This window comes from Erpetoichthys calabaricus, chromosome 11, assembly GCF_900747795.2.
Source record: "Erpetoichthys calabaricus chromosome 11, fErpCal1.3, whole genome shotgun sequence".
Lineage (NCBI taxonomy): Eukaryota > Metazoa > Chordata > Cladistia > Polypteriformes > Polypteridae > Erpetoichthys > Erpetoichthys calabaricus.
The window spans coordinates 65,866,841-65,884,205 of record NC_041404.2 but is presented as its reverse complement, the minus strand read 5'-3'; the positions used below and the strand labels follow the sequence as shown (position 1 = coordinate 65,884,205).

The following is a 17,365-nucleotide window of genomic DNA, read 5'->3' as shown; positions in this document are numbered from 1 at the left end:
CTAACTGACTATCTGTCTTTTCACACCCATCCTCCCTTTTTTAACTAGAGGGTTCTAGGACATCAAGAGCTTATCTTAGCAGCAGTTGATGCAAGGCGTGAATGAAGTAGTTCATACAGACACATTATCACTTTCAGTCGGCCTGATTACCTAACAAGAGTGTCTTTGAACTTTGGCAGGCAACCCATGTAAACATGGAAATAATAACAAACCATACAAAAGGCACCCTAGTTTGGAATTTTAGTACACCCAGTTAGAGTTCTTGCAATGTGTGACAAGGCCTTGCCAATTTTTACTTTTTAAAAGGTACTTGTGATGCAAGTAACAGCAAGTTCAATTACAAAGAACTTTAAAAGAGAAACAGGGTTGCCACATGGGAGTATACTGGCAGTTTAACAAGTACAATCAAAATTAAATGATTTGAGCATGATGCAGTGATTGTGCAGCATGCGAGTGGGACACGAGATGTTGGTGGATAAATTAGCTCACTGGAAGCAGATAAACGCTGAAGTGCAGTTTCCCAAACATAGTACATTGTCTATAGATTACCACAAGTAGCTAGAGGCTCCTGTTTGTGGTGCAATTGGGCACCAAAAGGGAAATGTCCTGCTAAAATATAGTTTCTTAGTTCATGTCTTATGCTCTGATTTATTAGAATGTAGATAACAGAAATGTGGTGGGCACTCTGGATAATAAAAACTTTACATATTAATGTAAATCAAGTAAATCTGATCTGAAAAGCTTTTAATATTCCAGCGAGTCACATTTCATCTCTGCAAGTGAACTAGTTACAGTGTTAGCTCCTTCCTGTTTCATTATGTAAAGAAGAGTTAGGATTGCAGATTTTTATTGCACACAACTTGCAGTACTGTATAAGTAATCCATGTAAATAAAACGATGTGTCTGTATCTGTGTCCATCCTATTATGTCTCTGCCATTCAAACAGATGGCATCTCACAGACTTTATCACTGCTTTTATGAATCCCATACCAAATGGCATATGACAAATGTTTTGCATTTGTTATTCCATTAGGTGGAACATACAAACATTTGTAGTAGTACATTTTATTAGTTCAAATGTTTGTGATGCGCCATTTGTTTACAATGACAAATGCAATGCATTTTATTACTGCATGCATTGCAAAATATATTCCAGTGGATGGTAGAACTGCAAATGTTAAAGTAGAGATCTATGTTGATCACTTACACAGCTATAGATGGGTTGAAATGTAACTCACAGCAAAATCATAATAAAAGGTTAAAGAAAAAGGTTTTGATCAGGCAGATCTTTAGCGGAGAATAGTACGGGGCCCTGTTTTTAGTAGAGGGGAAATCAGTATTTATAGGTAATAATATACATCTATTATTGTCACATGCACGGAGTACTGTGGAATCCTTACTTTCATGTTCCAATCAACATGCAGCACATCAATCTTAAGAAGTGCATGATAACAGCAAAACACACCATAAAAAACAGACAGATGCCAACAATTCAGAAAATTAAGAAGGAATTAATCTTAATATTTTTTTTTTATTTAACCAATTTCTTACTAAGTTAAAAAAAAAAAAATGAAACCACATTTAAACTAAGCAAAACTTGGTAGTTTCGGTACTTTTATTTATTTATTTATTTTTTTTATGTATCGCTATTCTCAATAGTTAGTGAAGTTGCCCTGAGGCTTTTGTGAACTTGGCTTTGGTTTTTCAAATAGTCACTGTCCATGTGGCTTGTTCACTTTTTAACTGTACCTGTGTGTTGAGCTTTTTGTCCTGGTACTACAATTTTCATTCCATAGACCTGCACATTAGCCTCATTAGCCTTCTATGCTAGGTAAGAGTCCCATCCCAGGCTGATACTTGTCTTATGGTCAAAGCAGCTGCTGTAGGCCTCAGCTCCCTGAGACCATGTAAAAGAAAACGCAAGATGATGGAAATTAGTATATTCACATTAAATCTTGTTATAAAAATTTCTCACAGTATAAAGGTTACTAGAAACTTCAGCTGGAGGATGATTTATTTTGCATGTAATATGTAGAAATGCATAATTTGCTCTCATTTTTCTCAAAAAGCCTACAGTTTATAATACATTTGTTCCTTTCTTGCAGTTTGGACAGATTTAATCAAAACCATATTGACAATTGTCACTGATCTGTTCATTTAATGTACTTGCTAGATTGGGCTATTTCTCAGACAATATATGTATTGAAGTCTGAATGAAAATCCCTCTTGGAGACCACAGCATTCCCACAAACCAGTTAAGCCATCAAAAAAAAAAAAAAAAAAAAGTTTTAGGAAATGCAGTTGCCATGTGCATTAAATGCTGTTAGTCGGCAGATGCACAGAGCTGTATTTTGGAGTTGAGGGAAATGCTGGTATTGAGGTAATGCTGATGAAAAATAGACTTACCTTTTAAAAACTTACTTCATACTGAAACTCTGGCTTAAAGCATTTCAGTACATCTTAACCCAGAAGGTAACCTCCTCCCTCACCCCGAGCTTACTCACAGCAGTTTGGAGTTGCAAAATAATTTAGCATGCACATTTGGAAGGAATTTGGAGTACCCAGAGCAATAAACAAATAAGCCACACACATATCCCATAACAAATGTCAAAAGTGAGACATTTTACTATTTCATGAAAAATATTAGCTCATTTTGAATTTGATGACAGCAACAAAAAAGTTGGGATGGGGACAACAAAAGGCGGCGGCATGGTGGCGCAGTGGTAGCGCTGCTGCCTTGCAGTAAGGAGACCTGGGTTCGCTTCCCGGGTCCTCCCTGCGTGGAGTTTGCACAGTGTGGTTTCTTCCCACAGTCCAAAGACATGCACAATTGAATCGCCTTGCATATTTCGGCATGACAACGCTAAACTGCATGCTGCATCTGTTACAACGGCATGGCTTTGTAGTAGCAGAGTCCGGCTGCTGAAGTGGCTTGCCTGCAGTCCTGACCTTTCACCAACTGAAAACATTTGGGGCATCATGAAACAAAAATACAACAAAGGAGACCAAGGACTGTTGAGCAGCTAGAATCCTGTACCGGACAAGAATGGGACAACATTCCTTTCCCAAAGGTCCAGCAACTGGTCTCCTCAGTTCCCAAACGTATACCCCGTTTAAAGGAAGAGGGGATGCTAAACAGTGATAAACATGGCCCTGTCCCAACTTTTTTTGAGACCCGTTGCTGCCATCAAATTCAGAATAATCTTTTTCTTTTCCTAAAATGGTACTTTTTCTCAGTTTAAACATTTGATATGTTTTCTATGTTCTGTTGTTAATAAAATATGGGTTTATGAGATTTGCAAATCATTTCATGAGGTAAAGCAGTTAAAAGCAGATTTTTGTGTTCAGCCCTGTTTGTTGAAGTTGAAAAAAGTGTGATCATTAGTAGTTAGTAGTTTAACATTGGTTTTTAAACCTGCTTAATCCCAATCAGCATCCCTGGGAGAGCCAGAGCCTGTCCTGATAATACAGGGCACAAGACAGGAGCCAACCAAGGTCCGAGTGGTGGTCCTTTATAGGGCCCCGTCACACAAGGCCAATTTGGCCTCTCCAATTAATCTAACAAGCATGATTCTGTACATTTGGGATAAAAACAAGAAAATTACATACAGGCTGCTGATCATTGTAGAATTAGCTAAAATAATTTTTTTGTTTTTAAACCTGTTGTATTTTTACATTTTGAGAACATTGTAAAGGCAACTAAAGGTCAAGAAATCTTTAACAGTTCCCATCTGCAGTTCAAAATCTTCCATGGCAGATCATGGTGGGTTGTTCAGTCTGCAGCTGTTGGTTGGTTTTGTTTGCATTTGTACTGCAATATGCAGTACGTATTGGTGACGTCTCTGGTTATTCATAAGAGGGCTAACTTGAGTTTCTAGATCTGGTGGAGGACAAGTTATGATAGGCTAGTTGCTATAAAATCAGTAAAGCAGCGATTATAATCTGATGTGATTTATTTATTTATGTCCTATTATATTGTTATCTTTCAATCTAGGACTTTTTGTTAATCTAAGTGATATTCTTCTAACTTTGCACAGTTTTGATAAGCGGATCAGGATGCATTTCACTGCGTGTTGTCCTGTATAACTATGCATGTGACAAACAAAGAATCTTGACTCTTGATATAAAGGTGCTGTGGACACCGGGTACCACTGGTGTAATATTACTTATATTGAAGTCCTACTTTTTATGAGTTATTCTATCAAGTATCTGGGGTGAGTTATGAGGACTGCCTGTGTGTGTCCTGCTGTTAGGCCCTATCCACATTATTTTGTCTTCATTTAAAAATGCAGACATATATCTTAATTGTTTTGCTTTTCATCCATGTTACAGCAGTGTTTTCAACCTCTGAATACAAATACTTCTGAAAACACTCTCCAAATCTGGATACTTTCAAAAAACCCCAGTGTGCCATTTCATTGTGGATGGGAGAAATCAAAGATATCCGGAAGTGCTGAGTTGGTTCATGTTTATTACATGGTTCTTCCTTGATTGGATCCTGCAAATTACAAAATCTCAATCCCTGACTGGTCACCCTCATGGAAGAAAAACATTCCGACATAGTGGGCATAGAAGAGTTGCTTTACATGAAGCGTGCTGTGTTGCTTACGTGTATGCATCTAAATTGCATTTTGTGTGAAATCATGGATGGTCAAGTGACTTAGCATATTGCATAACAGTCACCAGTCTTGTATGTGTTCAAACTGCACAAGCAAATTTGGTCCAATTTACATGCTGCGATGTGTACAACGCACATTATATGCAGTTGCTGTGCAATTAATTTTGGGAAATATGATGGCAACATGAGAACACTGGCTTGTGAGACTGCCCCCAATACAAAAAAACTGATTGAATTTTCTGACATGACAAGTATTCTGATTGTGTGACATCCCAATTGTAAGATGCAGTATGAGAGTAGATGGAATGCCAGATTGCAGGTGAAAGACTTGCTTATGAAACTGAAACTAAGGCCAACTCTGAAACACTGGTAACAGCTGCAAATTGGGCTTAAAATCTCCATCCCTGGTTAAAGATGCCTATGCCATGTGCATGCCCTATCTAGACGGCAATTGTATCGTGCATTTCCAGGTGTTTTAAAATACAGTGGAACCTCGGTTTGCGAGTAACTTGGTTTGCGAGTGTTTTGCAAGACGAGCTAAAATTTTTAATAAATTTTGACTTGATAAACGAGCGAGGTCTTGCAATACGAGTAGTATGTATACGCTTTGTCTGCTGAGAGTCATGTGATCACAACTGAGCTGATGGTTCTTTCTCTCTCTCTCTCTCTCTCTCTCGCTACAGGATTGTGGGCAATCGTCTCCTATTCTCCGTCTTAGTCGGTGTGCCTCACTCATATAGTCAACATCCGTACGAGCGTATACTGTTTACTACAGCATTGTGACTGTGTGTGTGTGTATGTGTGTGTGTGCGCGCGCGCGCGCGCGTGTGTGTGCTGTGAGGTGTGAGTCCCCGTCTTGCACTGCAAAACACGAAGCTGAGTCTCAGTACTTTAGCAACACCAGTTTTATTTAGCTTGAAACAGCAACAGCGCGGTTATTTATTGTAGCGGGATCGGCCACTCTCCTATACACAGACATAGCAGTCAGGCAGGGTCGTGGCCAAGTAGTACTGTGCCCTGCACATTTATAATGTTCCTTGCTCCTTGTATCACCCATCGACGGCAGACGCTTATAGCATGTCCGCGATCTTTTCGGATTCGCTTTTACGGCGAACTGCTACAGCGCTGGGAGACTGTGATTGCTTTGGGACGCTCTTCCACGTGTCGTCCCGTTGGGTGGAATCCCACGAGTTTTTAGAAACTCACTCACACCAGCCATAATTCTTTTCAAAGGTAAAGTGCAGGTTAAATTGTTTTATGTATTTTTACTTTATATTTTGTATTTATGATTTTATATGAATAGTTTTGGGTTGTGGAACGAATCATCTGAGTTTCCATTATTTCTTATGGGGAAATTCACTTTGATATACGAGTGCTTTGGACTGCGAGCACGTTTCCGGAATGAAACGCAAACCGAGGTTCCACTGTAGATAAAATACTTTTGTAAACGATATGTAAATACTAGTGTGGACGGAGATCGTTTTCAATCATAGTAACATGGGATGTTGCCTTAGTTTGTGTGGTCAGAAACATACAAATGGACTGCCAATAGGCTGGAGATACTGTATGAGCTGAAGAATAGGCTGTTATGGACTGCTTACTCACTAAACCTCTGCTTATGAGAATCAGCATTCTGTGGGTAAGACTGCATTCCAAACTCCCTTCAGATCTTGCATAGGAAAATGGCATTGACGGCACCACAGGCATTAATGAGGTAGCTGATAACGTAAGAGACAGGAGGCAGGATCATAAAAGGCGTAGGCCAAGTGACCAGGAAGGTTGGAGTAGGAAGAATTGGTTAGAATTGCAAGGGAAAACGATGGAAAGAATTGAAGTGCTTAGTCGTGACTTTTCTGTGACTGCACCTTGTGCATGGGAAAGGCACTATCTACATAAAATTTATTATTATTATTATTATTATTATTATTATCCTGGCCTAGGGAGAATGAGGTCAGGCTCAGCAGGGCACTCTGTCCCCTTTGTCACCCATGTGTCTCCATAAACCAGTGAAACTTTCATTTAACCTGAAGATTAAACCTCAGGCGTGGCAGCAACAACATATTTTGAGGTTAACATCAGGGCAGCGGTGTATTGGAGGATGTTTTGTTGCTTTAGGCTTCATGGATTTCTACCACTGAAGTTATTAATTATGTTGTATGTTTGTGGTTTTTTTTTTTCTTTCTTTTGTGAAAACATTTCCCCATAATGATGTGGCAATGCATGTAGCATACAATGTAGGTGATACATAAAAGTACAGGGTATTAATTGAAATTTAGTTTTAGTCTCTGTTGGACGCACACTTGGACATATTAAGGTGTATTCTTCTGTTTAAAACAACCACAGACTAAAAAAAAACAAGAGTGTGTGTTTTTTTGTTAGTCTCTACAGAAATTTTCATGAGTGGCGCTGATCTTTAATGCATCAAGGCCCCCTGGTTATCAGCTGCTTGATATTCCTGTATCTCTCATGTCTCATCATTAAAACAAGGAAGGAGCACCATATTCTTTGACAGCAAGCTTGTGTGCCTTCAACCCTGAAATCAGGTATGGTATAACAATGTATCCTGTTGGCGTAATACCCACCATTATCCAGTTGCATGCTTATGGCAATTGAGAGGAATCAGATGAGGTGGCTCGGGCATCTGATCAGGATGCCTCCTGGACGCCTCCCTGGTGAGGTGTTCCGGGCACGTCCAACCGGGAGGAGGCCCCGGGGAAGACCCAGGACACGCTGGAAGGACTATGTCTCCCGGCTGGCCTGGGAACACCTCGGGATTCTCCCGGAAGAGCTAGAAGAAGTGGCCGGGGAGAGGGAAGTCTGGGCATCTCTGCTCAAGCTGCTGCCCCCGCGACCCGACCTCGGATAAGCGGAAGAGGATGGATGGATGGATGGATGGATAAAATTTCACTGGCACTGTGACACTGAGCTTTTGTCCTGAGTACTGCAAACAAGATAAATTGTTTCAGTTTACTGTGTTGCTTATATACTGATGCAAATTATTATTCTACACACCCCCATTTGTGTTGGTTTGGTTAGTGTTTACTGGGCTATTGCACAAAAATAGATTTGTGTTGTGTTTGATAGTTAAGTTGATGGGACAAATGAGTTGTAGAAAAATTAACGTATCACAGCATAGAATGTGAGTTTATGTAAACTTTTTTTTGTTTTGTTTTTCGCTTTTTAAGTGGTGAAGGTTCCTGCTTCTTTCATGATGCAGGCAGTTAGTTTTTATTTTGCCTGTTTATAATGTTCTTATATGGCAAAGTGTTGTAATAACTGCAATGTTTTACTCCTTAGAGTTTTTCCATGGCTGAAGAGGTTTTGGAAAGCTTCCGCAAAAAGATTTGTGCTGAGCTGGATCAAGTTGTGGCTTTCTGGCTGAAGCACTCACATGATGATCATGGGTAAATAAGATAAGGAAGTAATTTTTAAAAATTAGGCAGCCTGTAGTGCAAAACAAAAAATAATCTGGACAAGAACACACTGGAAAGTGAAAGTGTTGATAATTACTAACCCTTAATGTAGCTTGTGCATTGCCTTTGCTGCTTTACTTTCCAGTTTGTGTACTGTTCCTTGAGTTGTAATGTGTGTCTGTCTGAGCTGGAATGATGGCAGTCTTTTGAAATGTAGCTTTTCTGTTCAAAATGAACACCTATTCACAGCAAAGCTCTATCGTGCTGGTAATTTACAATACAGCAACATATCATTTTTTTCTTAACTCTAAGCAGCCTTTACTGATACCATTAAAATCTGTTTAAACAATCAATGTTGATGCAATACATTTTATCTTTAATCAGATCAGAGCAAAATCAGACAATATAATAAAACAGGATACAGTAACATTCTGCATTTAATATGCAAAATCCTGGACTAAATACAAGTTTCATAAGCGATGCCATAATTAAAGGTATTTGTCAATAAATAAGTTACTTTTATCATAAATTAATAATTGCATGTCAGAGGTTTGATATATTGGGCAAAATCATGTGGGGGCAAGCATGAGATCGGAAACCAAACAGACTTCTAAGCATAAACATTTACACTACAGCTAAATTCATGGTCAAAAGACAGAGGAGGAAATGATAAACACAAGAAATTAGTTTTCCTTTCTGATGATGCCTTTCCTATAAATTATCTAAATTTCTGATGTTAACTCCAAAAAACCCCCGTCCTTGTATATAATGGCACTGCCTCTATCATGTAGTGGCTTCTGTGCAAATGTGCCTGACCACAGCCAACTGACAGCTGCAAATCTGGAAATCCTGACCTCATTGGAGGTGACAATCAAGACATAAAATATAAGTGAAATTAGGAATACAATTACTTTCTCCTAAATTAGCAGGTGGAATACATTAATAAATCAAGAAAATAATACCAGATCTGTCTACTATTCTGTTCTGCTAGATCTGACAGTTTCATTCTTCTGTATATAAGAAGAAAAGACTTCGATAAGGTAGACCTGCTTGAAATGTAACTTACTATCCCTTTTTATTGGTAAAATCGATAACATTTACACTTGTAAATTTAGGATCCCCCAAAATATTAATTTGTACTTGAGATTTACAAGCCGAGGCCCTTACATGTAGGTGCATCATTCTTTCTGTGTGAGAGTTCATGAAAGTTATAGAAATTTAAAAGCAGATATGACATGATGGGTAAAGAATGAGCCCCTGATTACAATGTCTGGATCTGCATATGGTAGTCAGTCCTTGGCACAAGTGAAATGTATAAATACAAGAACAATGAATGATTTTTAGGTGCTTTTATTTGTTAATGTCTGCAGGATGTCACTTCACAAGATAAATCTGTTTACCGGTAAATACAAATTAGGTCATCTTTGGTAAATCTTTGAAATATAAAGCACAGAGTTAGTTTTGTAGAAATACAAGATGATTATTAATAGTATATTGGTGTGGAGACGTTGTTGACGGACACATTGTCATATCTTCATTGTAAATTGTTGTAGCTGTCATCTTCTCCAGTGCAGACTGTGATGGATCTAGGATGGTGGAATTTTCCACAATTTAAGAAACTTTTATTTGCATTAAAACCACCATGTTGTTTGCACACGAGTTTATGTATTTTTTCTGCTTTGCAGAGTGTTTAACATTATGCTTTCGAGTATGCAACATATATAACATATACATGTATAACATTTTGGCAATTAGAATGGTTATTTTCAAAGTTCTGTCTGCAGTTTCTGTTTAATGTTTGAAGAGTAGCACAAGATAACAGATCTTTTGTATAATTGTGTTAATGGTTCTACTTGGACCTGATGAAAATGATCCAATTAGTTACTTGATCTGTTCTGTATTCATTCACAAATCTGTTTGCAGAGGTTTCTTCACCTGTTTGGGAAAGGATGGAGAAGTCTACGACGATCTTAAATATGTCTGGCTGCAGGGAAGGCAGGTAAGATTTTTAAGCACTCCTATATCTACAGTATATTTATGTAATATGTTTTATGCAGGGTTTCATTCCAGAAGGCATTTTTGTCTTGTGAGCAGCACTCATCACTTTAGCCAAAGATAACCAAACTTTAAAATGAGAGGTGGATGTAGGAAATAAATTGAAGCCATTAACCACAGGTTATAATTACAATTAGATATGAGGTATATTTACAAATATGTTAACAAAGTATATTTAAAAAAAAAAAAGAATTCCATGTAACAATGATCAGACTAGAGTTTGAGAGCATTCGAGTTCTCAAAATAAGCAGAGCTTTAGTCATAAAATGAATTTAAAAAAATAAAAACTAAGACTTTTTTCTCCGGAATCTTATCTTCTAAAATAGGGACCTCCTTAAGCTTCTGTAGTATTTTACTAAATTGGGGGTGCTGGTGCAGGCCTCAACTACCTCCATGATGCTGCAGCAAGAAGTTCCTATTGCAGATCTTTGAGTGCATCTTCAGTGATTACAGAGAAGGACTTGTGAACAGTTTGATGTCATTTTGTAGTTTCTGTTTGTGTATTTTTTTTGGAAAAATGACACAAATATTTTTTAAATAAATGTTCTTAAGGTCAAATGAACATGGACAATCCACTGTGGGATTGTACCATTGTTGAACAATGCTGAGTAGTGAGATTTCTTTTGGCAAAGGAAGTGTAACCTGCTGAAATTCCCAGAATTTTGAACTTCCCATAAGTCGTTGCAAATGCATTGTATTGCATTAGCTTCTATCCATTGTGGCTACCACATAATTTTCAAATTTCCTTTACTTTTTGATTTACCCTCATAGCATTGTATAAATGAGTGTACAGGTCAGGTCAGGTTGGAGAGCATACACTGGTACAGCACTTTGCCACACCCACCACATGACAAAACGGCTTGGGATCCTAGTTGGCAACCATGCAGGCAGACAAACGATCCAGTCAGTGACAGTCAATCTGCCATAGCCAGGTGTTACATGGGTGTCCCCTTGGTCTGGTTCAGGTGCTCAGGTCCTCAAACATGAGGATCCTGCGAGCCAGATCAATCACTGGGAATTGTGCCTCATGGCTGTAATGCTGTAACTGACGCTCCCCCACAATGCAGGTAATGTGCTTTATTTGTAACTATATGAGCAACCTGTCCTTCCATACAAAGTCGAACCAATGGTACCCAACGATTCTCCAAAGAAGTACCAAAGGAGTCCAGTCTTCATCTCGGGTCACTGGATAGCATCCGTATCTCAACCATTAAACTCCTGGTGCTTCCTGTTTTGTTATAAGACTTGGATCTTCATTCTTTTGCAAACCTATTGGGAGCACCACACACCATTTTCTAACTGACCTCATGACCCCTCCAAGCCCTCCCAATCCGTCTACTGACTTCATAGGATGAGTCACCAGAGATATGAATGTAAGGAAGTAAACCTCTCGACAAGGTTGACATTCTCTCCTCAGACAGACACACTGCTGATGGCTGTGCCCAAGAGGTCATTAAAGGCCTGGATCTTGATTTTTATCCAAGACACTCAGACTCCTTGCTCAGTCTCTCGAGAGTCTTCAGTGACTTCAGAAGGTCACCGGCAAAGTCAAAATCAGGGAATTTTTCTTCACTAGCAGATGCCCCACAGCCGCAACCCTGCTGAAACACTCAGTAAATCCAAGCACTGAACAGAGGAAGAGCAAGAACACACCCCTAATGAACCCTAGAATCAACTGAGGAAAAACCACAGAGGTTCTGCCTCCACTCTGCACAGCACTCACAGTACCAGTGTACAGGTCGGCCGTGATATCCAGCAACTTTGGGAGAAACACGCAAATTGTCAGGATGCCCCACAGGGCAGCTCAGCCAACTGAGTTAAAACGCTTTACGAAAATCGACAAAGGCTGCAGAGAAACTCTGCCGATATTCGCATTTGCCTACCATGAGAACCCTCAATGCCAGGATATTGTTCATGGTAGGCTTGCTTACTACTTGGGCATAAAACCAGACTGCTCCAGTTGCTGGTAGGTGAACAAGTGATCACAGATCCAATTGAGGATGACCCTAGCAAGTACCTTACCCTTCACTGAGAAAAGTGTTATCCCCCTTTAGTTGCGACAATCCAGGCAATCGCCCTTCCCTTTCCAGAGAGAGATGACAATTCCGGTTTTCCAGTCAGTTGGAATGATGCCCGTCTCCCAAATGGAAGCAAGGATTGTTTGCACTGCAAGGAGGACAACCTTACCAACAGCCTGGAGAAGCTCACCCCAGATAAAACAGATCCCAGCAGCCTTCCCTACCCTCAGCTGGTTCACCGCCTGTGCAATCTCCGTGAGATTAGGTGGTTCACAGCTAATTGGAGGATCAGCCTCAAGGTCTGTGGACTCATAGATGTCCAGTGTCCTAGCTAGAGGATCGGCTTTAAATAGCTGCTCAACGTAGCCAGCCCAGCAGGTAACAATTGCAGTGTAATCCATAAGGACCATTCTATCACCTGCTCTGACTGCAACTCTCTGAGGAAGATTTGGATGTTCGTAATGCTTTGATTCCTCTGTAAACAGGATGTGAATCACCAGATCATGGATGGTGTGTCACTTGCTCACAGATTCTCTACCAAACACCTCCTTAATTACCCACAGCCTTGCAGCCGTCCTTCTCAGTTCTCGGAGTTGTCATCAAGCTGTGTGCTGTGACTTCTCTCGATGATATCTCGAGATTGTTCTATTAGGTGAAACACCTCCTTCTGAGGCAGCACCAACACAATCCACAGCAACATTCAGGGTTTTGTCACGGAAGGTCTTCCACATCACATTAGGATCAGCAGTCCCACCCAAGTCTGCAAGTTCCTCACACAAACTGTGTGCAGACACATTAGAAACAGTCTGATCTTTGCATTTGGCCAGGTCCACCCTCATTCTCTTAGTAGGTGGTAGCCTACTGAACCTAAGCTGGATCTTTAGGGTAGCAACAAGTTTGTGGTCAGAATTCACAAACTGGGTACTTCTGTAGACCCTGCAGTTCTGTAGGAGCCTCCAGTGTCTGCCCATGAGGATATGATTAGTCTCCTTCACTGCACCACCAGCATTGGAGTACCAAGTCCAGTGATACCACTTAATGCACTGGAGCCAGAATCCAGCAATCTACAGCCTCTAACCTTTTTCAAAGTCCAGGAACATGGAGCCACTTTCATCACAATCACTAGACCCATGGGGACAACACAATCCTCATAGCCAACCCTGTCAGTGCCAGTGGTTGCATTGAAGTCACCCATGACCAGAGGAGTGTCACCTCGCTGCACCCATCAACCACTGAGAGAAGTTGCAAATAAAATGTTTCCCTCACCGAGACATCACTCACCACAGTCCGAGCATACACTGAGACAACAGACAAGGCATCCAGAGAATGCCTTAATCCGTGTCGCATAATACGCTTGTTGAAAGGAACGACATCGGACACCATCGGAAGGAGCTGATCCGCCACTGCAGCAGCTACTCCCTTGAGGGTGACGGCCATAGGAGCGACCAGACCAGTAAATGTTGTTTTGAAAAAAAAAAAAAAAACACCACCTAATTCCTTCAGTCGGTGAAAACTGAGATAAAGAAATGATGCAAAATTATGATCAACAATATCTCTTTTTACTTCTCTTTACTTGTAATGTACGTCCGTATACAATATACCAGTTTGACCAATGATAAGGGTTAGCCGGTCTAACAATATTGTATTTATACAGTAATTGTAGCAAGTGAAATACTGGTTATTCAAAAGGATTTGTATACTAGCAAAATATTTGTGTGAAATTTTTCCATCATATTTGATAAGCTCAAGGCTGTGTCCCACAGGTGTGGATGTATTGCCGGCTGTATAGAAGTGTTGAGCGATTTCACAAGCCTGACATATTACAGGCTGCCAAGTCAGGTAAGTGTTGACTTTTTATTCATGTCTTGTGAGGTGGTCAAACTAAGTGGTGCATTGCTTCTACAACTCCAATGATTGTGTACCTCAGCTGAACAATTGCCTATCCAGAGTTTATAATATTGTAAGGCTGCTTGAGCTGAAATATGGTTACTGTATGTATTCTGTACTGGAGCTCTCGCCCAGTTAAACAGTTTTTGCCTTCTGTAGTATCTTTTACAGAAGTCACTATTGCAAAGCAAGAACATAGAAGAACTGGTAATCTGAAAAAAAATAACAGTAGAGTTTTGGTGATTTGAAGCTGTTTTCCTTTTGCTGTTTTCACAGTAGCCTGTATGCGCATTTAATTTACTATGTTTAAATCAGCAAAAAGTTTCTTTTGTAATTCTTGAAATCAAGGCAAAACTGGAGTCAATATCTAGAGGGGATCACATTTATTGAAAAAGGAAAAACAAGAAAAAAAATAATTCCCAAGGTTCTAACATGCTAGGTTGAGTACAGTGACTCAAAAATGAATTTACATGTACTAAATGAAAAGATTGAGACTGAAAAGTGCACAACCGCTACAATTTGAGTAGTTAAACAGTTTGGAAGGCTGGAGCCGCCTTTTAGTGGAACAGGACTAGGCTCTTGGGTGTTTGAGTAGTAACTAGAGAACCTCTAACTAAGGACACGCCATGCTGCTTTAGAGGTAATTTAAGCTTGTGACATAGATTAGAAGAGTGCTTTCTTTAACTGTTATGCGACTGCAAATAAGCCCTCGTGTCTTGTATTTCATAAACAACAAAGAATGCAGAACCAATAGTCTAAACCCCAAATCTAACCCTATCCAAGTTTTAATGTGCTATAAAGATTACCTTTTTCCCCTTAGGGAATATTGCAGTATCCATTGAAATACTAGATACTGTACTAAACTACCGTATTCAGAATGCCCTCTGCTAGTTCAGAGTTTAAAAAAAAATGTCTTTTAGTATAATCTATAATTTTGTTTTCAAGGCTGACACTGTTCTATTAAGTCTTCTTCTGTTTATGACCTGCAGGTGGAGAATTTCTCCGGAGTCATGCATGGGTACCTGTGGCTGGCAACAAGAAGTGTGCCTTCTGTCTTACTCGCAGTGGGCAAGCGGTCAAAGTGCAGCGGAGTATCTTCAGCGAGTGTTTCTATGTGATGGCAATGGATGAGCTGGCAAGAGTTACTGAAGAGCAACAATACCAGGTCTGGTCTCAAGGTGGCACCAGCTCATTACAATTAGGTGTAGATAGATATACACAAAATAGAAGAGTGACTCCGAAGTCTTGAACGTCAAGATTGCATAGGGAGTTTGTACTGTTTGTTTTGGTCAGAAGTAACCAGTAAAAGAAAGTCCGATTACGATATCTAACTGAACTTGTTATTAAAGTGCGTCAGTCTGATGTGCAGAAAGAATTTATTGAATTGGGCTGGAAAGTTTAGAAGAATAGCACATATTACATAAATGAATCTATTTGGGCACATTCAACCAAGAGTGCCTAGAGAAGCTAGTCATTTTATGTTAATCCTCCTTTTCATTTTTTGCAAATATATATAGTGATATTGGCGCTTGGTTGGCACCGGCCCGACACAGACTGACAACGGAGGCACGTGTAAAATAAACAAAAGAACTTTTAATTTATTCTTCACCTGTGGGGCACATTTTCCCTGTGAACCCCACAGGCACAACACAGTCCTAAAATACAAAGAAAAATCACCCCAAATCATACTCTTCTTTCCACTCCTCCCAGGGCAGCTTCGTACTCCTCCTCCCGACTCTGGTGCCCTGAGTAGTGGCTGCAGGCTCCTCTGATAGCCCACCCGGAAGTGCTGCAGGTGCTGGTTGACCTACTTCTGTCTGCACTTGTGGGTGTGCCTACGCTCCTGCCCAGACGGGCTTGTTAAGCCGTGCAGCTCTATGCAGCTCCCCCTGGCGGAGGTCATGGAGCCCAACCAAGATGAGCTCCAGTGTTCCACGAAAGTGGCCCCGACACAACCCAGGGGGGCTGCCAACAAAGGTTCCGAGGGACGTAGCGTGGCTCCCATGGCTGCTCCCCCGGATCTAGTGAAAAGGGGTGTTCCGGCCGTCCGCATATATATATATATATATATATATATATATATATATATATATATATATATATATATATAATATATATATATATATATATATATATACAGTACTGTGCAAAAGATTTAGGCAGGTGTGAAAAAATGCTGTAAACAAAGAATGCTATCAGAAATATAAATAATGATTATTTATTGTTACCAATTTACAAAATGCAAAGTGAGCGAACTAAAGAAAAATCTAAATCAAATCAATATTATCAACCAATTATACTAGACAGGTGCTAATGATCATCAATGTCACACGTAGGTTGAAACACAGTCATTAACTGAAATGGAAACGGCTGTGTAGGAGGCTTAAAACTGGGTGAGGAATAGCCAAACTCTGCTACCAATGTGAGGTTGTGGAAGACATTTTCATGTCATGGCAAGATTGAGCATAGCAACAAGGCACAAGGTAGTTATACTGCATCAGCAAGGTCTCTCCCAGACAAAGATTTCAAAGCAGACTGGGGTTTCAAGATGTGCTATTCAAGCTCTTTTGAAGAAGCACAAAGAAACAGGCAACGTTGAGGATCGTAGACGCAGTGGTCGGCCAAGGAAACTTAGTGCAGCAGATGAGACACATCAAGCTTATTACCCTTCAACATCGGAAGATGTCCAGCAGTGCCATCAGCTCAGAACTGGCAGAAACCAGTGGGACCCAGGTACACCCATCTACTGTCCGGTGAAGTCTGGCCAGAAGTGGTCTTCATGGAAGAGTTGCAGCCAAAAAGCCATACCTCCAACGTGGAAACAAGGCAAAGCGACTCAAGTATGCACGAAAACATAGGAACTGGGGTGCAGAAAAATGGCAGCAGGTGCTCTGGACTGATGAATCAAAATTTGAAATATTTCACTGTAGCAGAAGGCAGTTTGTTTGTCGAAGGGCTGGAGAGCGGTACAATAATGAGTGTCTGCAGGCAACAATGAAGCATGGTGGAGGTTCCTTGAACGTTTGGGGCTGCATTTCTGCAAATGGAGTTGGAGATTTGGTCAGGATTAATGGTGTTCTCAATGCTGAGAAATACAGGCAGATGCAATACCATCAGGGAGGCGTATGATTGGCCCCAAATTTATTCTGCAGCAGGACAATGACCCCAAACATACAGCCAAAGTCATTAAGAACTATCTTCAGCGTAAAGAACAAGAAGTCCTGGAAGTGATGGTATGGCCCCCACAGAGTCCTGATCTCAACATCATCGAGTGTGTCTGGGGTTACATGAAGAGACAGAAGGATGTGAGGAAGCCTATATCCACAGAAGATCTGTGGTTAGTTCTCCAAGATGTTTGGAACAACCTACCAGCC

The 17,365-nt window shown here is 40.3% G+C and overlaps 1 protein-coding gene across 2 annotated transcripts in view; it reads left to right on the top strand.

Annotated features, from left to right (window-relative positions):
• Positions 1 to 17,365, top strand: part of renbp (renin binding protein) — a 45,765-nt gene that overhangs the window by 1,209 nt on the left and 27,191 nt on the right. The window contains exons 1-5 of one of the 2 annotated variants that reach the window (XM_051933366.1): positions 6,998 to 7,161; positions 7,916 to 8,022; positions 9,955 to 10,030; positions 13,868 to 13,943; positions 14,981 to 15,156. In XM_051933366.1, coding sequence (XP_051789326.1) covers positions 7,925 to 8,022; positions 9,955 to 10,030; positions 13,868 to 13,943; positions 14,981 to 15,156 — 426 coding nt within the window. In that variant the 5' untranslated portion in view covers positions 6,998 to 7,161; positions 7,916 to 7,924. Of the gene's footprint in view, positions 1 to 6,997; positions 7,162 to 7,915; positions 8,023 to 9,954; positions 10,031 to 13,867; positions 13,944 to 14,980; positions 15,157 to 17,365 lie in introns of those variants that run through there. The other variant, XM_028813255.2, reaches the window with a different exon arrangement.